This window comes from Mycteria americana, chromosome 6 (genome assembly GCF_035582795.1).
Source record: "Mycteria americana isolate JAX WOST 10 ecotype Jacksonville Zoo and Gardens chromosome 6, USCA_MyAme_1.0, whole genome shotgun sequence".
In the NCBI taxonomy this organism is placed as follows: Eukaryota; Metazoa; Chordata; class Aves; order Ciconiiformes; family Ciconiidae; genus Mycteria; species Mycteria americana.
In genome coordinates, this window is record NC_134370.1 from 58,795,591 (window position 1) to 58,823,533 (window position 27,943).

Sequence of the window (27,943 nt, forward strand, 5' to 3'; positions counted from 1 at the left end):
GTTATAATAATTTAATGAAAAAATGCAAGTATTTTTACTTTTATTATGGGGATGCATGCAGAAGCTTACAGGGGGTCCTTCAAAATGGAAGTCAATTAAAATAGTTACTTCAAACAAATCCTAAAACATCTCTCATTGAGCTCTGAAGGAATTTTCATAACCATTTAAAACGATTACCACAAGTTACAGTAGCTTTGTTTTAGATAAACACTGCACTGCAAGCTAAACTTAATATAAAAATAGATTCTATTTAATAAATTTGTATATAATACACTATAAACAATTATGAAAGTGTTATTACAAAGGTAAACAAAAGTCTGCATTAATATTTCTATTAGCTTTATAGAATTTCTTCCTGTAACATTCAAACTGTGTAACATTGATCATGAAATGGGATTTTCCCCAATCCCCACACTTTTATTTAAATATCAAGTTATCTTTTTTCCTTCAAACGAGGAATTGCTGGTATCAGTTCAAGTTAGAAAGTGGGCTATCAAAACCACTATCTTGCTGAAGAGACTGGGGATCCCACATCATGTTTTTCCAAGCATTTGTTGCAGCATTTTCCTACATTTGAATCTGGCGATACATTGGGTTGTGCGACAGCAGAATTTGATTTGTCAGAGCTGAGAAATGAAGTATGCTCCGAGTTTGTTATCACGTGGCCTCTACTGTAAACTTTAGTGCTGCTTTTTGTGCTGAGAATCTTGCCATTGCCATTACACATGTCTCTCCAAGAAGTAACAACATTTTCATCTGCAGGGGAAAATGACGTGATGTGAGGAAACTCTTCACAGTATACAGTCTGTGCTTGCACATTAGTACTGGCTTTTTGTTCAGGATACAAGAGAGGCGTATCACCGTGATCCAGATGCAGGCTTCCATTCACAGAACTCCATTCACTGCAGCTTCCTTCATCCCTTTCTGGAGCTTCCTGAAAAACAAATTCCCGAGTTCTTTTAGATTTAGGTTTCCATTTTCCACATGACTGGATGCATTTATCCTCTTTCAAGACCGTTCTTTCATTCTTGCTCTTAAGCATATGATGAGTTGGCCCAGAGATGTTATGGCCATTTGTAAAGCTGCGTGCATGCATATCTTCTAACATTACTTGAAAAGCAGATGAAGGAGCATTCTGATGTGCTGTATTACTAGCAGCACACAAGAGTCCTTTGTCTACATTTATGATGGGGCCATATTTTTCTCTTCTTTCATCTTCATTTGGACAAAACTCTGAAAGAGCATCTCTTGAAGCACCATTCAGATTTTTAGAATTTTTCCCGTTCTGGATATTTGAAGTCACTGTTTCACGAAGCATATGTTGAGTTTCAGTCTGCATTGCCTCAAACTGCTGTCTCAAGTCACGTGGTACATGTTTCTGAACAACTTTATCATTGGCTTTTTCAGTAATGCTTTCGCCACATGATTTGCTTTCCATATTGTTTGACCTAGTCTGAAGCATGCGATCTCTTTTTGAGTACTCAGCTCCAGGTGGTAGAGCAGAATTTAATAGCAGAGCTAGGAGAGGAGGGAATGAAATAGATTAATTGAAGAAAATGTTAATGCTGGAAGAAAAACTAGGTTGTCTTTTTTTTTTTTTCAATAAAGAATTGTAAGCATTGTCAAAATAAGCAGCTTATATTTACATTTCCATTAGCAAGCTTATAAATAAATAGTACTTCACTTTCCATCTGCATTTTCATTACTACGTGCATTAAATCAATATGATCAAGAAGAGAACAACTGTAGAATCCAACATACCTGAGTGGGAAGATTTGCTTTGGGGAATGTGTCGAAGAGGCGTTTCAAGTCCTTTAGCCATTGTAGCAAGCTTACTGGCAGCATTCATTATTTTCTTTTCAGCTCTGCCAAGAATTGCAAACATTAAAAAAAAAAAAACACCAAGAAAGTTTAAGGGTAATTCCTTTTCAGCTCTGCATTTTACTTCAAGGTAATGTTAGCGAGAGTCAACGAATACTGAAAAGACAGTATGCCAGACCACTCAGCAGTGACCCCATGCCAATCTGAGCAGACTGGCAAGACTTCAGGTCAGACACTGTTTGCTCCAAGGTGGACAAACACCAGACTAACATCTACACACCTCTTTCAAAACCAACAGTAATTTCCAAACATACTTGAACTTACCCTTCATGTTTCCCATTATCAGTAAGAAGCTGTTGAAGGCATGTCAAATAGTATTTGCGCATTTTCCGTGCTGTTTCTTGGCGTTCTCTTAAAATCTCCGCTTTAATCATTTCAGTGGCTCGCTCCTTACTTTCACGGATATAACAAAGCATATCACCTACAAACACATTTCATTAGTACCAGTTTCCCCCAGAGGGGGAAAAAAAAGACAACACCGCAAACTGGGATTGTCTAGCAGACCTGGAGCAAGTCAGCAGGGGCCTGGATTTACCTGCCAACATTCCACCCAAATCCTTGTGCCAAGTGTTGCCTACTGGCTAAATGCCACTGAAGAACAGAGCAGGTTGATATGAAGCATCAGACAGGAATTCAGTTGTCCAATTCCACATCTTCAGTAGCAATAGAAAACACTAGGCACAGGGATTTGGGAGGAATGTTGGCTGGTGAAGTGTGGGTCCAGGAATTCTTTGATGGCAGTGCAGCTGGCATTTGGGGACCTGCTGCACTCAAGTAAGACCTGGCCCTACACCTAACCCTCTCTCCTCAGCCAGAAGGTGGCTGATTAAGCCAGAAGGCAGGATATAGCACAAGAGAAAAACAGATTCTCCCTCAGGACAAGTTGATTGCCTCCCTCACCACCACCAGGGTAGGTGGATTGTTTGCTGGAGAAACAAGATCAGTTCTCAAAATACCACTTTAAAATACATAATATAGTGCAACAAAGTAATGATGGCATAACACGGCTTCACCCATCGCAATTAATCTTGTCTAAGATTATGGTGACAATTCCATTTCTCACATTCACTCTAATAAGAAGGAAAAATTTACTTCTCATGCGATTTGGCTGTCAGATTCCTATGCAAGTTGGCTGAAGGAGGACGAAGTGACAAAGTAAATTATTTTGCTCTCCTAACTTTTTATCTAAAACTTTAGTACTTACACTTAATCTTGCTCACAGCTTTAATGTACTGAGCACGCATTTCTTCCAGCCCTTTCACAGCATCACAGGATGTACAAGGTTTTGAGACGCCTCCCTTTGACAGTGACCTGAACGGACATAAGTCACACTGCACAAGAAAAAGCGGCTTATATCTTACAAAAAAAATCACCTTGTTTGAATTTTTTTTAAATACCTTGGTGGTGTTCCCAAGTCTTTCAGTTTAGTCTTCATCTCAGAGTTTTCTGCAATTAGAGCTTCTAGAACCTTCTCATTTTCTATTAAAAAAATTATGAACCATAATTCACTGCACTTCTCTAAATTCAAGTGAGTTCAACAGAAGGTATTAGATAAACTGCTGTCTCTGGTATAAGAGCTCAATGCCACAAAGCATCATCAGCAAATGTACAGCTGTTGCAGTAACAAGCACATAGGAATCGATCACAATACATTTCAATGAAGCCTGAATATAAGTCATCTCATACAGTAATTAAATAAGCTTAAAGCCTTCATATGCCATTACTAACACTATGCTGGAGGCAAAACTTCAGAGATACCAAGTGTACACGTAGAGAAAAGACAGGGAGAAAAAAAGAAAATAACGAGGGTTGTTTTGACAAACACTGGAAAAGAATTATTAATTTGTAGGTTAGAAATTGTGCCTTCTTTGGAGTGGAGAGATAAGAGATAAAACTTGGTTGTTGTTGGTTTGGTTTTTGTTTGTTTTTTTTTTTTTTTTAAATAAACAAAAGCCAGTATTACAGACAAAGTCTGGACTTCCATGCTGAACTCTGCTCAATGCTACTAAGAAGCATACAAATGTTATAATGAGCCACCACAGAGAATGAGAAGACAGTGGAGCTTAAAAAGCCCAAAGTGTAGGACTTCAAGCTGATGCTGAAGACCGTTGATCCACAGATAGTCCACCTGTGGGTCATCTCCTAAAAGTTAAAGAACCTTAAAACCTATTTATTAGCTATGTAATCAATCTAAGCAAATGATTATTTTTAAAAAAGGTATAGGTATTTACCAGAACTTGAAGAATTGATGGATAAACTTGGATAGACCCATAAAAATCAACGGTTGATTACCAGCTTTCCTACTTTAGGAAAGAAAACCAACGTGAATTGAAGACCTACACTGAATGTTGGAGATACCTCCACCGCACCCAGCCACAGAAGTTCTCATGTGAACCATGGCCTAAGGAAAACAAAGGCTGTCACCACACAACAGAGGGCACGTCTTATTAAAGACAAGTCCTTCTTCTAGAAGAATCAAAGCTTTCATTGGTAGAATACGAGGACCTGAGCCCTGGGAAAGACACAGACAAGTTTGGCTTTCTTTCTTCTCTAGGATGATGTGCAGAAAAGCAAAAAGGAAGCAGCCATCCTGGAATACAGAGAGAAGCAATTCACAGCCTTCAGAGATCCTCATTTGTGGTCCAAATCTCATTTTGAACAGTTGAGAGTTGTATCCGTGATGACTTTGGTGACAGCAGTAGCCTCTGTTTTCATTAACAGACCTCCTATTATCCTTCAATCTTTCCTCCAGTCCCCAAGGAAGTTTACACGCTATATGGTTGTCGACAAAAGAGCACAGAAATAATATTACACAAATCTGTGCAACCTACCCACCTGGCCTTGCTCACACACCTGCAAGCTGGCAAAAACCTTCCCCTTAAACATACAGCATTTTACTCATCCTCACTGAGCACAAAATTTATTAGCGTAGGCAACTGAGATTTTTCCTTTTAAAAAAAAAAATGGGGCGGGGGGAGAAGCCACCCCACACAACACGCACAAACCACAGCCTTTGGCAAGTAAGACTATTTAGTCACTTGGTACAACCTACTACCTTGCATCTGCTCTCTCCAAGCTGACCATTTGCCAAACCTGCTTACAGTGGCCACAGTGACCTTTCACTGAGGCATGCTCAAACAATTCTACAGAGTTACTGACCCTCGGGATGCAGTTTGAGACCTCTTCTGAACCAGAACCTTCAGCAAGTCCAATTCCTGCCATGCTCTAAGAAGAGCCTAAAAAAAAAAATGCCCTGAATACTATTTGTGTACAGCTTCAACTGATTAAAATGCTGCAGGGAGAATAATCCTCTTATTCAATCACTAACATGTTTTCCATCAGAGAAAACATCATTCTCTGTTCTGCTCCTTAAAAAGAAGACCTCTACTGACTTCAATACAGCTGAATAAGGGGACAGAGTTCCTCAGATACCAACCAAATGGGAACTGTGCTCCATATGGTACATTATGCTCAAGTAGGAAAGAAAGCTCTTGAGCACAGGAACAAAGCAGAGCAGGCATTCCTCCTACAAATACTCTCAGAAATAAACCTAGACAAAAGGAATTCTTGTTGCTATCTGAGACAGATGAATCAATATGACTTCCTCTGAGTGAAAAGCCTACATGCAAGGCCCACAGAGGGAGACCCAACCGCAGGAGTAGTTAGAGGTATGGCAAAGGGGTTTGATACACCAAAGACTTTTCATCCTTGTTAGCCCAGATTTTACTATGGCCAGAGACTTCCACCAAGTTAAATAAAGTAATAAAGGATGGAGTCTATTATCCTGAAAGGACAACAGACATACATGATGCAATAACATCCACAATAAACGCAGGTATCAATATCAAGTCAGATAATATTGCAATTGACTAAACTGATGGCCAAGTCTCAGGGAGGTTTTACCACCAGGCACTATCAGTCTGTCCACAGAAGGTGATACAGGTATTGAGAATACCAAAAATATGTTGGACATATTGTTTGAGCTTGTTTTCTTAAGCATGCACACACACCCATTCCATCCACTGAAAACTAAATGATGCAACAGATGAAAGAGACTCATGCAGCCAGCAAGGCAGAGCCATTCAAAGTTGTCTTTAGGTGACTAACAATCCTAACCTTGAATTTGCTCTGACTTAGCTTCATGTTCCTTCACAGCAAGCTGAAGATGTTTACAGGCTATCTCCAGCTCTCTTTTCAAGTCCTGGCACACAGTCTCTCTTTTTTCAAGCTCCTGGCAGCAGTGTTCACAGCAAAAATCTTCCTGACACCTAAGACTCCTTTTTATACACTTCTGACCTGCAACAGTAATTGCTAAAAGTTATACATCAACAAAAAAAAAAGAATCAAGCCCAACCGTACTATTTCCAGTGCTCTACTTAGTCTTTCTCTTGCTGGAAAGCATGTAACACATTAATCTAAAATAATCACAAGATGCTGGAACCCTGTTATAGAAGGTGCAGTAACATGTATCAAGTCATTGAGCCCTCACGGCCTCAAGGCACTCCCAGAGTCTTCAGTCAATGATACGAGACTTGTAGGTTGAAATTTTTTTTTAATTAAAAAAAAACCACAAAAAACCAAAAAAAACCCACAACAGCCAAGCAGGGTCTTTTGGAGTCAGCTGAAGGAGATTCTACCAGCTGGGAAGCCTCACATGCGACTAAGTCTAGTTAAGTTAAGAAATTCACAAAGACTGGGCTACTTCCAGGAGAGCAACGGTTGCTCTCTATAGCCAGGACAGGGAGCTCTAGACAGAAGAGCTGCGCTGCTTGTATTGTTTTGTGTTTTATAGATGGTTTGTTATTTTGGTGTTGAAGGAATTCAAGCCACACTACAGGCATAAAGCCAAAGACTCTCTTGGGGTTTCTTGCTTTATGTTTCTCAGTTGCATAAGAACTCAAACTAAACAGAAAGCCCCAGAGAGATTTCTGTGCCTCACATGAAGTTTTTACCCAGCTACACTGTCTCCAGCTTTGCCATAGTACATGTGACAGCTCTTAGAAGAGCTACAATGCTAAAGTACATACAGGGGGTGGGAGGAAAGGAAGTCGGGGGGAAGAAGAGAGAAACATCACCCAGGGATTTGCATTTTTTTCAACTATATTCTTGATCAAAAGAATTGGAAAAAACTACAATGCCAAGTGAAGTATAATTCTTGACACAATATATTTTACATGAATGCAGAATTCCTTGTCTTGTCTAATGTCAAGAGCAACTAGTATAATTCGATCTTCAAAGCTCTGATTTAGTATTACCCATTTACAAGACATAGTTTAGGCCATACCTTGTTCATCATGATCAACACTGGCTTGCTTATGAGCTGTTATACACCAAAGGTATTAGTGTTCATGTCCACAACCCCCAAAGAGTATTTACATCTGCAGCAGATATGGCAGCTATTTCTTTACTCCTGAAGAATGGCTTTAAAAAGCAGAAAGCTACTAGCATTTAATAAAATTAAACCTCAAAGCCTAGCATTAAATCAGTAAGCTGGAGACCAGTACCATTTGTTGCACGGTTTGTGACTTTAACATAGTACAAGCTAACACAACATTTAACAACCTTACAGTCAGAAGAACTGCATCTTCCTTTCTCACCCAAATACTCACTAATTAACTAACTTTGCATTAGTCTCATCAATAAGACATTGACTATTAAAGACTGCTACTAACAAGCTTAATTTGATGATACACAATTTGCCAGATTAAAAACACACACAATACCTTTGTCTGTTCCAGTATCCTGCAAGGGTAGCTGTCGTCTTAGCCTCCTTTGTGCTTCTGCTTGGTGTCCAACCTTGTACACAGGAGGTCTTGCCATGTCCCCAGTTTCTCCTTCACCACGTTGCAGGCAAGTGTATGCTTCTTTATTTACATTACTCAGTAGCTCTTCATATTTCTGCAATTGAAAAAACACTTCCTGAAAGCCCAACACATAGTGCAAAAAAAAAAAAAAAAGTGTTCCACACTATCTTAAAGTAGATAAGTACTGTTATGCATAAAAACAAGCAACCCTGGCCATCAAGTAGGTTTAGTAATTGTAATGCAGGTGCTTTAAACCTGCAATAGAACTGTAGATTGCAGCTCAAATTGGGAGGAAAATGTGTATTCTAGCACATAGAAGTTTAACTTAGCGTAATTTACTGCAACAGCAGTACCTGGCTATCTTGAGTTTTATTTTGGAAATGTCAGTAGCCCTTAACATTGCAGAACTATACAGTGTCTTTGAATAGTTGAAGCTAACTTGTTTTTTAAAAGGCATATCCAGCAGAAAAAGGGGCTGGACCCATTTAGAGTTTCTGCACAAATATGAGTAGTAGACGGACGGGAAAGTCATCTAGAAAAATGTAACTCCTTTGCTTATTGTTATTATAGTAGCATAAGAGAAAACATTACTAAGAAATTACAAAGACTCCACTGGATAAGACACTTCAAGCCAACCAACATTTTGAAGTTCAAAGCATATTAAAAACAGTTTACCAAGAGACATTCATATCTATTAGAGAAGATGCATCAGGCATAGGAAAAAAAACTTCCAATTCTCTTTACCACCATGAAAATAACTCATGAAAAGAAAACTTTAAAGGACCACTTTCTGAACAGAAACATATTACCACTAAAAAAACTGGATAACATTGTCATGAGAAATCACTTCATACTCATTTCCCCCATCCCACCTTTTCTTGAAACACAAGACAGTTTCCTTCTCTGTCCTATTCTTGGATAATTCCCCAGCTGCTAAATGCTGGGTGGCAATGGCATTTCCAGTGGGATGCTCCCCATAATCAAAAACTTACTACAAGCGTAAGTATTGCAAAAAGAGGAATGTGCCAAAACAACAGAAACAGAAGCTTTTGGACAGAATTCTACTTAGCCCCAAACTCCTCTAGAAGAGGGTAGGATGTCTTTCCTCATTTGGGCAGGCACATTGAAAAGGATTTCCTAGAGCCACAATAAAGTTAAGCAAGACTATTATTCTTGTGATATATCAGTTTGTCAGTTACTCAGTTCTACCACAGATAATTTGCAAAAAGGATTTACTGTTTTCATCTTTATTTGTATCAGAAGGGGGATAAGAGTAACATGATCCGCAATCACTATATAACACCATTACAAACTGCTAAATTTCTCAAAACAACAACAAAAAAGCAACAGCTATGCAAAAATCTAAGATAGGCCTTAATGACAGAATCCACCTAAGAGGTCACAAGGAGCCTTCAACAGGCTCCCAAACTTAAGATGGTGGATTCATCTCCTTAATTTATGAATCTTGGCATTTAGGAGTGACACTCCTAATCTTTCTCTTTTTTAAAAATTGAAGGTGTCAAAGCTACACCCATCCTTTCCCTTGCTAATGGTAGATTTAGCCCTCTTTTACAGTTTTAAAGAACTGTTGTTATCAATGAACTCAAATGTTGGATTCTCCGATTCTCAGGATTACATAGATATTTTATATTGGGAGAAAACAAGTACAAGTGACTTCTCAAATCCCTTTTCTGGTTGGCAGTTACAATTTACTGAAATATTACCTCTTTCCATTCTCTCTCTTTCTTTTCCAGTATTGTGTAAACTGTGGTTCTGTAGGCCTTTTGTAAGCAAGCCTTCAGTTTGTCTTTGCATTGATGGCTTAATTGAACATGAGTGTCAAAACACTCATCCTTCCAAGAATGCTTACTATGTGTCCACTTGACTAGTTCTTCATGGATTTCACTCAGCAAGTACTCAAGCTCAACCAGAGTCTTCTCCTCATACCGATTAATTTCATCCTGCAGTTTCTTTGTTTCCTGAGCCTCCCATTCTCGCTGCTTTTGGTCTAGTAACATCTTTATTTCTGCCTCTTTCTGAATGGAGAGATCATTCTTCTGCTTTGCAAAATCCTCCTTTGCTGTTGCAAGTACCTCTTTAATTCTGTTTCTGTGATCATCTAAGAATGATCGGTAGTCTCTCTCATTTTGTTCTTGTATCTGCAGGATTTCGTCTTGCTTTTCTTTGTTCCACTGAGCACGGGCTTTTGCTAGTTCTGCCTTGATAGCTGCAGGGATTTCTTCTTTCTTTAGCTCCAATTCTTTCTTGAGAGAAATTACCTTTTCTTCAAGTTCTTTTATTCTTGGTCCAGATTTCTCTGTATTCTCATATTCTTTCTTCCATTTCTCTTCAGCAGCTGAGAGAACTAGGGCTAACTGTGAATATATAACACAGTCATTATAAATATACACATACATAAAATATAACCCTGGGTCATTATCAATCTATTGGAGATGATTTTCAAATTATTTAATAAAATATAATCCCATATAGGCAAAAAAAATGGATCAGAACCCGAGTATACTAGAAACATCTTTCCTTAATGATTCCCCACCTATGTCTGCACTCATTCCTCAGTAATATATGGGATTTGGAAGACTGAACTGTTTATCAATACACATATACAAGTATTTTGGGCTACCTGCTTTGCTGCAGCCTCTTTGTGGTTTTTTTCCCATTTTTCTTGTTCTGTCTTTAGATTTACTTTGTACTCTTTGAGTTCTGTTAATTCTTGCAGCCACCTGGCACGAGCTTGGGTTAAAGCTGCATCTACCTATAAGCAGATAAAAAACCTACTTCAGGTCACCACCACCGAATACATTTTTATTACTACTTTCATATAGCAGTGAAAGAACAGACTTCAGCTTGGACTGCCCATTTTTACAGAAATTAAAAGAATCAGGCCAGCAGCATCTGATGCATAAATTGTAACAAAATGATGAATATTAAATTTTTTTCTTAACAAAATGGTATAAACTAAGTCAGTTTTGCTCAGTTCTGTTCAAAACTCCTGCAAAACTTGTCCAGCTGTGTGAAAAATTAACACCTAGAAAAAACAAGCTACATGCTACAGCTTCTTCAGAACTTTTTTTTTAAAATATATTTCTAATACAGCAATATCAACTACTGAGCAGAAAGTTAATGGAAAAGAACACTTGTTTTAGTCACTTAGTTGGACATGGCAGTTTCACAGGCTCCAGGCAGACAGAACAATTATGTTACCTGGCTGGCAAGATTTTTACGGTATTTATTTTCCAGCTCTATTTCAAGTTCTTTTAAGGCCTCTTCAGAGGCCATATTTTCTTTCAGAGCCTTCTGGATCTGCAGCCTCTGGTCTTCAACAATCCCTTCTAACTCTTTAGTTGAAGCTTCATCCACAACTGTTACTTGGTCAGTTTGGCTGCTGCAGTCATTACATTCAACTACAGTTCTTCTCATTTCTTCCAGCCTAGTTTGCCATTCTCTTTCTATTTTTGCAAAGACTTGTTGTTTATTCTAAAGAAAAAAATATTTTTAAGAGAAAATCTCCCCAGTGTCCAAATAACTAGAATTTCACTGGTATTTAATAACTAAAACTCTGTTTACATCAATAATCTTCCCTAACAGGAAAAGAGCAAAAACATACTCGGAGAGCAGAGAGTTTGGTAAAGAATGAGTTGGTTTTTCTTCCTTATCACAGCTTTCTTCTATGGGATAGGATACACAGTTATAACTGAACGAAACAATAGAAAGCATAACCACCTGCTCAGAATCAGGGTGGAAAATGCCAGCATATTACTAGCTGTGACATTCAGGACATTCTGCTTGTTACTTTACATGGTCTAGGAGGTTTTTTTTCCAAGATCTTAAGCATATGTAATACCTACTGACTTCTTCAGAGGCTCCTAAAATGACAGGTTCTTAAAAGCCACTTCAAATGGCAGAATAACAGTACATAAATCTATCTACATACAAGTTCTCCTTCTGAAAATAAACAAACCACCAACAACAAAAAACTGAAACCCCCTAGTTTAAGTTCCACACCTCTTTTTCTTCCTTCTCCCAGTGAACTTTGGCTAATGCAACTTCCTCTTCAACCTGCTGTTCTTTTTCTTCCAGCCACTGCCTCTTTGCTGCTATCATAGAACTCCTGTGTTTCTCTTCAAGCTCAGTCCTCAGAAGGTTAAGAGAGTCTTCTTTTTCTTCTAGTAGCCGTTTCTTGAGCTGGGGGGGGGGGTGGGGCAGGGAATAGAGAAGGGTGGAAAATTTAAAATTCAAATATTCTCCAAGGCATAGCGAACTGCTCTGGTACAAAGGGATGAGAATGCATGAGACACATGATTAACTCTGTAGAGCTTGTGCACTGATCTTACTGATGACACCTGGACAAGTGATTCGGCTCTCAAAAGGAGGTGTTTTAAGGCGTGATATTAGAGGTTATTATAGGCTATTGCTCTAAAATAAGTTTTCTTATCAAGCATCTTTATTCCCAGCATACTTTGAGCTGCACCTCTTTACTGTACTTGCTTAGCAAGACAGTTGACCTACTTTAGTCATTTCACACTGATATCTTCAGAAAAGCAAAGTTTTTAATCAAAATAGCAGTCTGAATTCATTATTACTTAAAAACCACAGTATTTTCAGATCAGTTTTATATAGGGAGAAGAAAACTTGTATTGTCAGTCAGGTTTTTGGAAAATGTCTCATGAATGCAAAACACCACACTGCTGACTGAACAGTCCTCAAGAGTCAAAATTATGAAAGTTGACTACGTGAATATGAATAGTTATTGGAAAGGGTTACTTCTACAATATTTTAAACCCCAGGACACATCAGCAGGTTAATCTAACAACCAATAGGTCACGTATTAATTTTCTGATATAGCTGCATCTCTTCCAAGTATCTTCCCCAAACAATTACAAAGTTAAATACACTTATGGATATTACATCTTAAAATCAGTCTGAAATGATATGATTTATAGGTATTTCCATTAGTACCTTCTCTTCCTTCAGGTGCTGCTCTTGCTCAAATTTCTGCCTTAAAGTAGCTTCCAAGGTATCCTTCTCCCCACAGACTCCGATGTAACATTCCTTCACTGCAGTCACCTCTCTGTTCAGCTCCTCTATGTTAGCCCTTCACAGGACAGATTATTTATTATCAATTAGTCTTTAGACTCACAAGACAGCAAGTCTGTTTTTAAAAAAGTGTAACTAGTACTGAGGGCCAGACAGGAAGTGTGAAAGTTTCGGTAAAAGCGGAAAAAATGGTAAGTCTTACTTTAACTGTGAGATTGTCTCTTCGTAAGTTTGAATAAGCTGCTCTTTTTCTGCAGCATACCTCTCCATCAGGTCTTTCTCAAAATATGCTTTTGTATCCTCATGATGTTGCTGGTAAGTTCTTTCACACCTACAATTTCAAGAAAGGAAAAAAACTACCTAGGGTTTTTTTCCTCCCTCTTAAATGAGGTTCAACTTTTCCTTAAGTAAGAAACTCACTGTCTAATGCTGACCTCCCCTTGTACCAGATAGCTGGTACAAGATTATACATGCAGGCTAAAAGTTCACAAATGGAACTAAACAGAGTTAACAGACTTACCTGTCAATGGCTTCTTGTTTATCCTGATCAAAATCCTGAACCATCTTTCTCATCTGACAACAGAGATCTTGATTTAAGCTTTTCAGTTTTTCCTCATTTTCCTTCAGTTCTTCAATAGTCAAAGTATGGTTCTGGACAAACAAAGGTCAAGTAATAGGTGGACTGTAAAGAACCTTTTTCCAATTGCAGGTTTTAGTACAAGGGGGGGGTGGGGGTGGGGGTTTTTTTGTACGGATAAGCAGCATCTCTGTCTCACCTCAACTTCTTGCAGCAAAGTTTCATTAGCCTTTCTGAGTCTCAGAACTTCTTCCTTAATATTATCAGAAACTGAAGGACTGGCCACCAAAGTATCATTCAGATTTGTAACAGGCTAAAAATAAACAAAATTAAGATTGTATCTTTCAAGACATACATGATTTAGAGGTTGATGCTTTAAAAAAAAGTTAAAGCTGTCAAATAAAAATCTTACTTAGAAAAAATAAAAAAAGGAAATTATTGCAGTGCAAGATATAACAGTATCGCTGTTATTCTAGATGAATTCTTGAAACTCATAGCATCATGAAGGTTTAAAGAAGCACACACTCAACGTTGTGTTTGCAAGCTGAATTACTACTATCATCCAACAGAGAGCATGCTTCTCAAGCATATTATATTCCTATCCCACATCCAGGTCACAATATATAGATTACAAGAGCAGATGTTACAAGTCTGATCAATTTATGGAGGGAAGTTAATAATGGGGTGAAGACAGATGCAATATCAAAGAGATTCCTTGTTGATCAAGTTACACAGTGAAGGCCCTCTGAAGGCAATCTGTTTAATGTTCTGTTTGTATAACCTAATGATACTACCAGCTTTCTCAGAGAAATTACAAGGTCTTTTTGGCTAAAGAAAAGCTACTTTCTCCAATGAAATTTGGTTCTGAAAAAAGCAGAGTGGCCATTAAGTGCTATCAAGCAAGTAAGCCATCATATTAGAACTCACCTAATAAGGCATATGCTGCCCAAGTTCTGCTATTGTTTCTTTTTCACCAAAGATACAAAACAAGGTATCATCCAAATGACAATACTTACCTTAAGATCAAAGACAGATTTACATAGTTGCTATGAATACTCAGCTGTGAGTAAATTCTTTCGTCCATTTTTGTAAGAAGATTAAATGTTGGTTTGGTTCACTAAAATCCAGTGCATCTTTGTATTTAAAGAAGTGTAAAAGAACAAACCTCTGACTCTTTTGATGCTTTTTCTGCTTTCAACAACTGCTTGTATTCCTCTAATGTCTTCTGGCAATCTTTAAGATCATTTTGTAATTGAGTAATCTGGTTTCTCTTCATTTTATTACTGCTCAATAAACGTTCCAGCTCAGCTTTTAATTCTACAATAATTTCATCTTTAGAGAGCTCTTTATCCATGTGTCTGTTCTGTATTGCACTATTAGGGAAGACATAACCAGTTCAGTATTTAAAAGACAAAAACCACTTATCTGAAAGGTAGTGGTAGCAAAGAGAAGAGCAACTAATGCTACCAGAAATACAGATGTCTAAGAGGTAATCGTGAGAACGTGAATATAAAAGCCATATGCTTTTTCATCAAGTTGCAATTAACGTACAGAAAACTTGTTAATTCAGCTGTTTCCCCAACAGATTCATCCTCACATGGTGTGAGGTATTTTGAGACAACTCAATTGGTTGTTTTAAAAGACAGCTTTAGCATTAAGTAACTGTGTAGAAGCTTTGAGCAAAGAGGTACCCATGCATATAATCCATACAATCCAAGGAACAGCAACATAGTCCCTATAAAACCTGACGATTGATTAAGCAGCAATTAGGCATCCAATTTATGGTGTTAGTCCAGTTTCCTGTTTCCTAGATTACCCAGCAATACAAGCAGTATTTAAAATATCTACCAAGAAAAAAAGATGGTCTTACTGGATCAATTTTTTTTTTTTTTTTTTTTCTTTCAACGAGAATCACTCAATACCTGCAGAACCTTGGTTTCTTCCCAGTGATTTTTTTAATTCCCAAATCTACATAGGAATCACCCAGGTTCGTATGCAGCTCTCCACCTGCATCATTCAAAAATACTCCAAGCTTGGCAGCAGATTCATACAAAGCTATTTCTTCCTTCAGATCCATTAATTCTTCCTTAAAGGAAGAGACAGAAGAAAATTACACTGAGCAGAGAAACTCCAAGCAAACACATCAGGCCCATGATAACTCTTCCAAATAAAACAAATACACAGAGCTATTCTTTCTAAGTATAGTTGTATTTAGCTGTATTTACCTGAATCATCTAGTATTAGTGTTATTTATTTATACTATCATTTTTGATACCTCTAGCAAAGCATATGTTAAAACTACAAATTAGTTACGGAATATTTTCTGTTGCTTAGTATATTCTATTGTCCTTATTACAGTTCATATATGAAGTTAAGTATTATTTCTTTTGCTCTTACTACTTCTTTCCTGCTCCCCTTGTATAGTAAAATGAATAACAACAGAAAAGTACATAGCTGGAAAAACAGCCTATTACTCTAGTACTTATTATGATTCATAATTTCCAAGATGATAAATTTAAGTCAAATATATGAACTGAATTAGAAACACAGACTTCCACTCATATTTTACAAAGGACTCTAGCATTCCCCTTTGCTGGCAAAATGTAAGTTTCGGAACATAATATCTCCAACTATCCCTACAGCCTAATTAAATTATGAGATTCCCAGCACATAGAATTTACATTCTTCTTTTTCCATAAGCACGTTAGATAGATGTATGATACTAGATTTGTGCTGATACATATGCCCTGCTGTGCTTTAATTAAAAAAAAAAAAAAAAAGTCCAATATGCAACACTGGGAGATGAAGTAGCGGGTAGTCCTTTACTGAAAGGAGACATGCTTGTTTCCCCAACAAATAAAAAGAGTTTCAACTACCAACCTCTTAGCTATAATGCCCACCCCCTAAAATCAAAACAGTAAAATATTTAGTAAATTAACCTGCAAAGCCTTGTTCATGTTATTGCTTATCATGTGTGCAGACTGAGCTTGTTGCAACTGAAATCGTAACTGATTTGTCTCCTGCATCGAGCCTATTGCAGGAAAGAAAAGAGAAAGCAAGAGAGCAAGTCATAAATATGCAAGAAAGACCATGCAATCTGAAAAAAGATCACTGTTAAAAATAGCAGAGTTGATTCTGGTAATAGGCATTACTCTGCTTCTATTTCTTTGAGCTCACTAATAGAAAATACAAATAATGAATGCAAGAATATTTCTGCCTGAATTGAGCAGGTGAAGGTTACTACAGGTCTCAAGTTTAAACTGCAGTTTGTTTTAAAGTTTGGGAACTACAGTGGCTTTATTTTTTTCAGAATTTTTAATAGTAGCTTTAAAATAAATACCATGAGGAGCAAGATGTGCCAAATGTTTGCTTTCCTTGTAGCTCACCAGAAGCAAAAAATGACATTGTGCGATTGTGCCAGAAGTTTAGCAGGAACAGGACCACCTTGGAAAACAGGCCACCATCCCCTTCTCCCCAGATGAAAAGTTTAGCTTTATCAGTTCGCCAATTTATTACTGCTTTAAGGCATTCGGTGAACACAGCACAGAAAAATCATGGCATTTCTTCAATTGGCAGTTGCACTCTTTTTAAATACCCTATCACATTTATAATTACTTATTTACTACATAATACCGATCCAATAAGGTTTTTCTCCTTCTCAATGCTGACATAGCTCTCTAGAGAGCTTTTTCTTCCAGACTACCACAGTTCTTAAACAGAACATGCTCTTAAATTAGGATCCAGGAAGACAGACATTTCATTTAGTTAAGATGTTTCGATCCTATAAAAAGATATACATTACTATGAAAAGACTTCAATGTGTAAAGGTAGGCGCAAGTCAAATACACAGAGAGCAGAGTATTTCACATGTTAGTCCCACTGACAGGAGTTCCCAAGAACCAGCCTCCAGCCACAAAAATAATTATTTTCTTGTTGAGATTTGAATTTGGAATGGCAATTCAAGTCAAATGCCTAACACAAAAATAAGTAGCTTACTCCCAAAGACTGTTATTTAGTCCAAAACTAAGTTTACACATGTGCAGCACAAAATACATATGAAAATAGTTTAATTGCTATTGTTTGGGGTTTTTGGTTTGGGGTAGGGTGGGGGGGGGGCAGTATTTTATTTTTATTGTTTTTTACACTTCAGTCTAGACTTAACTAAGCTTCATTTAAGTCTGACTAATGCACTGCGTAGGAAATGGCCTAGTACACATTTAGCTTGGTGTTGATTCCGTTTCAATAGGAACATAGATGTGCAATTTCACACTTCAAAAAACTGGAGCCATTTCTGCAAGGAAAGGTAAGGTGTCAGTAAAAGGCTGACCTGTTTGCAGTAAATTCGCACATTGCTTTTGGCTTTCTTCTAGGCTTCTTGTCAGTCGATTTATTATTTCAGTTTTTTCGCATTTGGTTTCTTCCAGCATTTTTTCAAGTTGCTTAACATGCTCCCCTAGATTTTTGCAAAGCTCTTTCTAGGAAGAGAGATTATTTTTACTCATGTTATAAACATCTAGCCATCTAGCACAGTTTAGGATATAGAAGAGTCAATACATACAAGACATGGGAGAAAAAGAATCAATCGGATGCCTAAAGGGGCAGAGGCCAGCTAAATCAATCACAGATCAAATGCTATGCTTGGCTGACAAGTCATATCTTACCGCATCAAAGTTAAGTTTTCACTAGGAGGCAGTAAGTATACTCATATATAAACATACATGGATATGAACTGTTTTGTATTTCCTAGAGCAGTTAGTTTTCAGCATGTCAGATTATCCCCTGTAATTAATCACATATAGTTAGTCTACTGCAGAAAAATCAAGCCTTCACATTATTTATATTAAGCCTGAGCTTAAATCAATTTAGTTTAACTGAGCTTAAGCCAGGCTAGCACGTTCCAATGCTCTGTAAAAGAACTGTAGTTTTTTCATGACATACAAAGTAGCCTTTCATATGGCATTGCTTAGTTACCTACACAGACCTGGGAGGCACAGTACCTCATCTTTATCATGCCTTTTGACTTTTCTGTTTTCTCTCGGAAACAGGAGATCTCTCTCTAAATACCCCAAACACACTGCCATAAAAAAACCTTTTTTTGCAGTAGACACAGAACTGTGTAAGCATTGTTGTGGTACTAATAAACAGAAATTCAGCAGTGCATCTTTTTTACAAGCAAGTGCTAGTTACCTTTTCAAACATACAACCCATTTATTTTTTAAGCATATTTATGTTGAGACAAGAATTACAGACCTAGAATTAAAGAAATGTAATTCTATTTCCTTTATGTGAAAGAAGAGGACAATTTATTAAGCCCTGCCTAGACTACATTGCTTGAATATTTCTAATAGTGTAATGGACTTCTATTACATCAGGTAGAGTAATTTTAATAAGCTCTATAACCATATGACACAATCCATATCAAACCCCATCTTAAAGCAAGCCTTCTCCCCCCCACCCCCCTTTTAAATCTGTACTTCTAAAAGTGACTGTTCAGTGGCTAGGAGTCCTTGATCATTTTGAGACTAAAGCTTGGCAACAGATGGTTTATAAACAGTTTTTCTTGCAGCAAAAATATCACATAATTTCTTAATTAGTTCTTTTCTTTCCCAGATTTATTTGCTGGTACTCTTTCAAAAAGATATTGTGCACAGAATGAAAGTTCAGGAGAGAAACTAAGACAATGAATTCTTGCCTCCTCTGCATCTGCTATGGGCAAACACACAATTTGAACTCACAACTGCCTGGAGATGTTTATAAAAACATACCACATAGACTTCATAATACTGAGACTTATGTAGAATTTCCTTTCCATTTGCTTAGCAGCTTCCAGAAGGAGTTATTAGAATTATAGTGCAGTTATTAGAATTCAAGTAGTGCCGTTTAGGAAACATGGGAAGCTCTACAGCTTCTCCAGTACAGTACTCAGCATCCTAAAATAATTTCTCACCTGCTCTCGGAGTGCAGATTTTGTAGTATCAAGTTTCTGCTCTAATGATAATACTTGCTTTTCATACTTCTGCTTGAGTGCTGAAATAATGGCCTCGTGCTGTTCTCTGGCTCGCTGAAGGGCATCTGATCGCTGAAGTTCTAACAGCTGCTTCTGCATGCTTTCCATGGCGACCTCTGCCACTTTGGATTGCTTCAGTATCTGTAGGAACAGTATTAGAGTAGCCCCCAGTTACATGTATTTTACTTTTGCTCCAATATTCTGTATGTCAGTTCAATTTTTTTTGTGCAAGATTTGCTAAAAGTCCTCAGATAATGCCTGGATTTTAATACAAACTATTTTCCACCAGTGCATCCTATTCGTCCATCATATATTCAGCTTCTGCAATTATCATGAACAGCGTTTCAAGAGACTAGCATTTATATTTAATGCAAATGCACCACAAATGTAACTGTAGAGATCTTCCACAATAAACAGTTTAAGAATATTTATAGTACCTGCTCCTCATTGGTAGTAAGAGTCTGAATTTGAGTTTCAAGGGCCTTTATTTGACCTTCAAGATGCACTTCCCGTTCCTTTCCATTCTGATAGAGTTTTTGAGACTCACGAAGACTAACAGCCAAACCATCCTTTTCATCTTAAGAGAGAGACATAATAATTGTGTGAGAAACATGGCCAGCCACCCAACAACTTCATGGAAGGTGACTGTTCAGTACCCCTGCTCTACAGAACCATTCGCTATGAGCCCTCTGATACTGTGGGCAACAAGCAGAAGACAAAACAAAAACATTCAGGCAATCTCCATCCAGTAACCACTTTCTGCCTCTGGAAAGCACTCCTCCACAGCTGGAAGCACTCTGATATATTGTACCTTGAGAACCCTAGTGGAAACAAGCCACATTCTGTCAGCACTAGGAACTAGCATCATCCCTTACACCACTGAAAGGGAGGAACAAAATAATTCCCCTGGAGGAACAGCCAAGACACAGCAAAATGGTTGACAGCTAAAGTTTTCCTCTCTCCTTTGCTCCTTTTGCATTCTAAAAATTATATTCTTAATTCTTTAAGATCACAACTCTTTTTTGTCTATTCCTATAAGAACAGGGAGACCAAAGACAACTACCAGTCTCTACTACAGCTTTGATAATTTTGGAAGAGCTTCTCTCTACATACAGTCCACGAAATGGCTTGTTAAACTAGAGAGCACAAGAAAAAAAAAGTTTTTTTCATAGATGTACACTTCTCCTGTTGGAGTTTGGGGGGTTTGGTTGTTTTTTGGGGTTGGGTTTTTTTGTTTGTTTGTTTGGGGGTTTTTTGGTGGGTTTTTTTGTTTGGTTGGGTTTTTTTTTACTTTTAACACACTGCTTCGGCAAACTTCTCACTTTTCTGTGCATTTTTAATGCCTGGCACATGGGGACCCTGGAATACAAAGGTGGTCTTGAGAATGCAGTAAAAGTTAAGATAGTTTTGCAGTCAGGCAGAGAATTTTCTTTAAAACAATGTTGGGAGGAGAGGTTTAGGTCCACATAATCCCAAATCAAGTTTATAAATATGATCAATACCTGCAGAGGCACTACCTAAATCAAAGTTTCAGAATAAAAAAGTTGCTAGATATTAATAAAAATCTAAGAATTAAAGATCTGTACAAAAAACATTTTACCTTTGACCATTGAAAGCTGATGATTCAAATACCTAATCTGCTGGGCACTCTTTTCTAGCTTTTCATTAAGTTCTTCCAGTTGTCTTTCTCTTGCTTTATTTAGAACTTGAAGTTGAAGAATCTGCATATTTTCTGAAGAATCTGCCAAATTTCAAATAGCGTACAGACAAGTCAGCACAGTCAACTACCCAAGAAAGTCATGGTCGTAAGTAATTCCTGCCCCAAGGTACTTCTTTCATACAGGGCCAAATTCACTGTTGGTTCACAAAATCACATCATTTTTAATCCACGTTTGATTCACATCACCTGAGTTGCTCTGGTAGCGATACCTGAAGAAATGTAGGAACTACCAATGCAATTCAAACCTAACAGCAAGCCCAGATAAAGGTTTACATGCTGTTAATTCACACACAGTCTTGTGGCAACTTTACATTTTCAAGATGTCTACTAACAAGCAAAGTAGTTCTGTCATTTGAAATGTACCTAACAGAAAAGCCCAATGTGGCATAATGCAAAGTATGTTTCCTAAGGTACAGCAAGTCGTTATTTTCCAATATTATCAACAATACAAAGCACCAGCAAGACTTGAGATCAAGCCATCAGAAATAATTTTGTTCACAGTCTCACCAGTCAAAACTACATTTACTAGCCTGAAACTCAACTAACCTGATAAAAAAGTGCTGATTTCTAGATAAAGTGGAAAAAAACCCCACCAAAACAAAAGCAAAATTAGGGCTATCCCAATGTAAGCTTAGAGCAAAATAAAAGATCATATACATCAACATAGTTGTCCTCTGACTAAAAAAAAAAAATAATCTATTGAAATCAACAGGTTTTCTGTTGCTGAATTCCAGTGGACTTTTTACACAAGCTTATTTCAAATCTAAACAGCAAACACTTACTTTCATCATTGCCCAAGAATTCATGTTGCAAATCTTCAAACACTTCATTTCTTCTGGTTCCTTCTGGGATTACTGGAATTTTTTGATGAATGCCATTTTGGTATGGTTTATAAGTCACTTTGTAAGATTCTGGTGATTGGCCGCTGACAACATCAGATGCAACAAATTGCTGTTGTGACAATATATACATAAGAGGAAATAAATTAAGGTTACAACTGTAGTCTTGCTAGATTAAAATATTTTTCATTTTACGGGTTGACATTAAGAAGAGCTCTAGTAGCTCTTCATTTTCAGGCTACAATCCAGCACACCATTTAAGCGTTATAGAAATTTTCATGAAAGCTTCCACTTTAGGAGAACAGTGAAGCATCAACTTCAACAGAGTAAGCACACATTTAAGTGAATCACATTCATTCTACCTCATGGAATTCTACCCAGCCAATGAGGGGGGCAGGGAGGGAAGATCATAACATGCACATATGAAAATCCAATTATTTAACACTTCATTCTTTAACATGCAAAATAGACTACAGAAGCCTCCCATCACTATTTAAACTGATAATAAGAGACTGAAAGCATTTAGAAATACTACTACCAACAGTTAAAGACTTGTGAAAATTTTCCAAAACAAACAGAAAAATGTATCAGCTTCTGAAATACCTTAAGATGTTCCTTTGGAGCATCTGGAAAATTTATTGTTTTACTTTGCTGATTGTTAAATTCTGGTTTATGGCCATTTGTATATGGCCTGAAGTTTTCAGGAAGATGATACACATTGTTCCGTTGGTAGCAACTTGGACCATTAAACCCATCTCTACCAAGATACACATCATCAGGATCCTCTTGACCACTCTGGCCACAGTAATCTTCTTTAACATCATACAAATGTTTCTTCTCTTCATCGTTATGTAGGCCATTCCAATTCTTTCCGTGTTTTTCAACATGATCATTTTGCTGGTCACACAAGAATTGTTCAGGGTACAGATTTCGTCCTTGTTCATAACCCTATGAATGGATAAGAGGTTCAGAATTGCTCTCTCAAAATGCAGATTTCCCCCCACCCCCCCTTTTTCTGGGGTTACAAGCCCTCAAGTTAGAAATACTTCAAATGAATAGCAAAACATGTCACCTACATGAAAAGTATTTCTCTAACAAATTTAAATAATATTTAGCATGTTATTATGAACAAGGAGTTCCTACTAATTACACCACTGCTCATGCAAGCTTACATTTTGAGGATCACTTATCAATGGATGATCGTTCCACCTTCCATCATGCTTCCCAGGCTCATGCGATCTAGAGAAAGACAAGCAGCTTAACTATGTACTTACAACTTCAGGAAAAAACAAGACAAAACAAACCATCTCTTCATTAAATTAAGTGACATTTAGTTTGTTTATCATGGAACACAAACCATACTGCAAACTGCACTACAGCTCCCCTTTTACTTGGATTGCTTTTACACACCTCATCAGCTGAGATTTTTGCTCTGTTCTCAAAAGCACAACATAGATAATAAAAAATGGTGCAAAATGCCTTACTGCTCTTCCGTCTCATGAATGCTACTGTCCGAATAGCTGGACAGCTGGTCTCCACTGTCCTCCAGCATATCATGGGGAAGGTCTGTCAATAGCTGTTGCAACTGAAACAGAACAAACAACATTCATTATATGCTTTTCAAAAGAATGTACACAAGTTCAGTCCAAAGAGACAGGCAAAATAGGCCACTTGCACAAAATCCTGTTTTGCTTCCTCCATTGAAAAGTTCACAACACCGGAATTCACAAGAGAGGCTTATACCACAGAATGCTTAATAGACTAGAGTACCAACCTAATGATTTTTCTGGTAAACTCTTCTTAATAAGAGAGCTGCACCAAAAAGAGGTAAGGGAAATGCCACCAAACAGACATGTCCCAGGACAGACTACTTTTGAAGAATGATTTGCAAACTAATCATGCCAAGGTTTCTCCTCCCTAAACCCCAGGCAAGAGGGGTACTGGACATTCAAAACATGCTCTTTCTGAGGAGTCTGGATTGAAATCCAGATAAGAATTTTCCAGCCAGTGTTACTAGATGCAAGAAGTCATCACTGCAATGATTAGTGGTCTGCTCATGTATTCAGATGAAGTCACCAAGCAACTGGACATGAACAGGGAAAAATATCACCACTTCTAATTCAGGAAATAGATAGTTGTGCCAAAACAAAAAACAAAAACCAAACAAACAAAAAAACCAAAACAAAAACCCAGCATACAACCAAAACACTCCTGAACTTACTTGCTGTAATGATTCCTATACAGAATGTACCTCTTCTTCCAATTTTCAGAGAGGCTTTCATATGGGGCCACATATTGGGCTTCTTGTAGATTTGAGCTATGCACTCTCTTTTTCTAATTAGATGACTTAAGAACTACACAATATATTCAGAGTTATTACATGCAGTTTCTGAATCTGAACCCTGTTTTTCTCCAAACTCTCAAAGTATGCGTTAATAAGAGCAGAAACATTAGCTGCCCTGTGCCAAATACCTTATTAGCTTTTCTTTGTTAAAAAACCCAAAACACAAACAAAAAACCCACAGAAAAATTACCATCTACAAAAATTTATCTTAAAGATATGTTCTCAGATGCTATTTTAGATACTCTCTAAGACCAAAGGTTAGGTGAGAAGTTAAGGACAACTTTTCCAAATGTCTACAGAACAACAGAGCACCAAAAGTTTGTTCCATGAAGAAGTTTCCCTATCATTAGAGCACTCTCTAGATTTATTATATCTCAGCTCCAGGAAGCAGGAAAGGAAAGGCAGCATCATTCACTGAATATCCCCTTTCCTTTGGCCTGCTTGCAACCAAGGACATAATCAAATACCATAGGTTTTGCTGGTCTTGCACTGCTTTGGACGCTTGAAGTCAAGAGAAAGCAGCGCATACACAGTTCACAAAGCATCATCATGAGAGTTCATATTTAAAACTGAGCTCAGTGTACCAGGCTAGCTAGCACAGGACTCCAGATGTGGGTAAGGGTTACCCAATTCTTGTTAGTGTTAAAGTACTCTCCTACCACATAGATCTCCCCAGTTTTCAAGAAAAAAAACCAGCCGGTTTGCTATGGCAGAAAAACTAACACAGAAAGTCTTGGATTATGTCTTGACCAGGGAACACAGCAGAGCCTGTGTTTTAGCCTCCTAGCAGGCTAAAAGTCACATCCCACTGAAATATCTACAACACATACAGTTCTATAAGCCCCACCTTGCCCCAGTTCAAACATGCATGACCTACAAGGATTATCACCAACTTATTCCAAAGAGGCTGCTTTGTTAGTGCCCATTGCCTCTTGTCCTGTCACTAGGCACCACTAAAAAAAAAAAAAAAAGCATGGCTCCATTGTCTTTACATCCTCCCTTCAGGTGTTTATACACACTTATGAGATTCCCCCGGAGCCTTCTCTTCTCCAGGTTAACGGTCCCAGCTCTCCCAGCCTCTCCTTATAGAAAAGATATTCCCCTCAACACTCTGAACTTATAATCCTATTTATGCACTCTCTCGCTCACTCACTGTAATAACCCTACAATTATTTCACTACCTGTTCTCCTGCACAAGCACAACGTTCTTTATCCGGGTAGAAAGTTTTGGAACAGACATCAGATTCCCTACAGTGTTTGCAATAGCATCATTCCAAGTTGAACAGCTATTGTTCTACTACACTTTTCTTGTGAGCATTTGTGTCTACATTACCTACACTCGAGACTGTGATCCATGAAGTATATATTGAGGAGGTTACCTGACATGAACATGATTTACCACCCTGTAAGAAACCATTATGCACATTCATGTTAAACACACATTTTGCCAATTCTCTTTATGAAACAAAAAGAACAGAAACATCCAAAATATTTCAACTCAAAAAAACCCAAAACATTTTAATATATTTTTCTAGAGATTAAAGTATGTAATTTATAATCAGAATTTAAAAATTCTGATTATAATTATTCCTCATTCTTTTCTAAGCTAACCAAATTTTCAAGTGGAAGAGAGCTGTTGCTTTAAGTATTTTTAATAAGTGAAAAAGCTGTCAAGAAATACAAAATGTAGGTGACACCAGCCTTTTGCATTTGATCTACTGCATAGGCAAGGAGTAACAGTCTTCCAGCCACTACATATGACATTGCAAGGCTCTTAAGATGTAGCATCTCATTATCTCTTTACTTTTTATGCCACTCTTGCAAAGCACAGTCTGCACTCTGTTTTGCTCTTACCAAAGACAGCATAAATTTTTTTTTTTAAACACTTAAAAGAGAAAAACAAAAGCAGCTAGATACACGACAGATTAAATAATTTGTTCTTTTTCACCTCTTGTTCTCTTGCATAATCCTCTTGGTCATAGTCTTCATCTTCATGTTGAGTTTGTAGAGCTCCACTATCAAAGTCAAGGGACATTGTTTTCTAACAATGTTTTTCAGTATCTAGCAAAACCTATCGCAAGACAAGGAAACATCACGCATGAGTAAAAGTGTGTGGGGCAACCAAAAAGTACCACCCTCACTTCCTGAATTAAGTAGGCAAACACACATACAAATATATTTTTTGAAACAAACATTGCACATTATCTATATCACTCACTTGAGCTTTTGTATCTCAGTATATCTAATGCTACTCATTTCCAAGAAGTTAGCACTTAAAACAGATTATGTGGGCTTTTCATATGCTGACATTATGAAATTATTGGAGTTCACATACAACCAGACATTATTTTTTTTTCAAGTTCTAACACTGTATGTTATGCATATGCTGTGATACATGTTGATAGTTATGTCCACTTTTAAATCTTGCTTCATTTATTTCTAGAGAATAACCATATTTGATACTAAATACTGAAAGTATGCTGCTGCTTGGGTAATAACTCTGATAGGAAAAATAGGAAAAGTATCACAGAAATAGGAAAAGTACCATGTCAGTTCCAAATTTAACTGCTTAATGAAGAGACTCAGGCTCCCAAGGGCTTGCCTACACCGAGCACTGAGACAGTGTGTAAGTGCTGGCCCACATTTGGTTGTGAGATAAGTTACTCCCTGATGAAGAGATGCTCCTGACAGGCAGTTATGAACTAGAAATGATTGATGAAGATTTTACAGAATGGTACATTCTTTGAGCACACAGGTGTAGTATATGCTGAAGTCTTCACTCAGTATAAAGTAAGCTTTACGAGAGCATTATCCCCAAGTTAAAAGACATAATGTGTCACTTACTTCATTATGTTTAAAGCACCTGCTTGCCCACTGATATTCAAGGAAACTCTCTCACGCAGTTAGCAGGAATCCTAACAACGCAAGTACCTGTCTCTGTGCACCCCCTAAAATACCAGATTCCACAGCGTGACCGTCTGCAACACCTTTCATGGAATGATCCTGAAGCAGCTCAGCCATCTTCCCCCCAGACCCCCATCGGCTATAAACGACCACCTGCCCTCCCCTCTTTCCTTAAAGCCCTTCCCAACCCCACGAGCTGAGGCAGCCTGAAGAAAGGACACAGCCCCATTTCCCCGGCTCACGGCCTGTAAGAGCCGCAACCAGTCACGGAGAGCCGGGGCGGGGGCCAGACCGAGGAGCGCGCGCCGCCGTAGGGCGCGCGGGGCGAGCTCGTCAGCCGCCCCTCAGCCCCCTCACGGCGGCGGCGGCGCGGGGCTGGCACCTGGCGGGGACGACTGCTGCCGTTACTCACAGAGCGGACGGGGAAACACCTCCCACCGGGGCCTCCTTGGCCGGCTTCGCCCCGGCCTCTGCGCAGCAGGAGGAAGAAGAGGAAGAGGAGGAGGAGGAGGAGAAGGAGGAGGCAGAGGCGGCGGCGGCAGAGCACGGTCCCGAGCACCGAAACTCACCTGAGCCGCCGGGCACCGCGGCTGCCCGCGTCCCCCGGGCACAACAAAGGCGCGCCCGCTGCTCTTCCGCATGACAACCGAACCTGCACCCGCAGCGCTGACTGACAGCCACGGGCGCCAACCGGCGGCCGCAGCATCGCCTCGCTACGCAGAAAGGAAGGGGGGAAGGCGGGACGCACTCGCCCCGCCCCAGCCGCGGTCGGCTGCGCTGCAAACCCGCCTCCGCTGACTGTTCGAAAGCAG

At 38.4% G+C, this 27,943-nt stretch overlaps 1 protein-coding gene across 5 annotated transcripts; it reads right to left on the minus strand.

The window, feature by feature from the left end:
• Window positions 1-23: 23 nt before the first annotated feature.
• On the minus strand, window positions 24-27,915 carry CEP152 (centrosomal protein 152). 5 transcript variants are annotated; one of them, XM_075506080.1, is made up of 28 exons: window positions 27,701-27,915; window positions 26,176-26,298; window positions 23,368-23,468; window positions 23,056-23,122; window positions 22,487-22,831; window positions 21,827-21,995; window positions 20,925-21,065; window positions 19,762-19,901; window positions 19,265-19,465; window positions 17,645-17,792; window positions 16,257-16,348; window positions 15,240-15,403; window positions 14,483-14,690; window positions 13,517-13,630; window positions 13,261-13,391; window positions 12,943-13,071; window positions 12,663-12,798; window positions 11,709-11,888; window positions 10,908-11,180; window positions 10,327-10,458; window positions 9,410-10,060; window positions 7,605-7,779; window positions 5,998-6,177; window positions 3,279-3,360; window positions 3,086-3,192; window positions 2,146-2,302; window positions 1,762-1,865; window positions 24-1,518 (listed from the first exon to the last, which is right to left on the minus strand). In XM_075506080.1, exons 2-28 carry the CDS (start codon window positions 26,260-26,262, stop codon window positions 503-505), a joined length of 5,430 nt encoding a protein of 1,809 aa, XP_075362195.1. In that variant the 5' UTR covers window positions 26,263-26,298; window positions 27,701-27,915; the 3' UTR covers window positions 24-502. The 5 variants fall into 5 exon arrangements, with proteins under 5 accessions (XP_075362195.1, XP_075362196.1, XP_075362198.1 ...); XM_075506081.1 differs by lacking the exon at window positions 27,701-27,915 and adding an exon at window positions 27,544-27,625; XM_075506083.1 differs by lacking the exon at window positions 10,908-11,180.
• Between the last annotated feature and the right edge of the window lie 28 nt (window positions 27,916-27,943).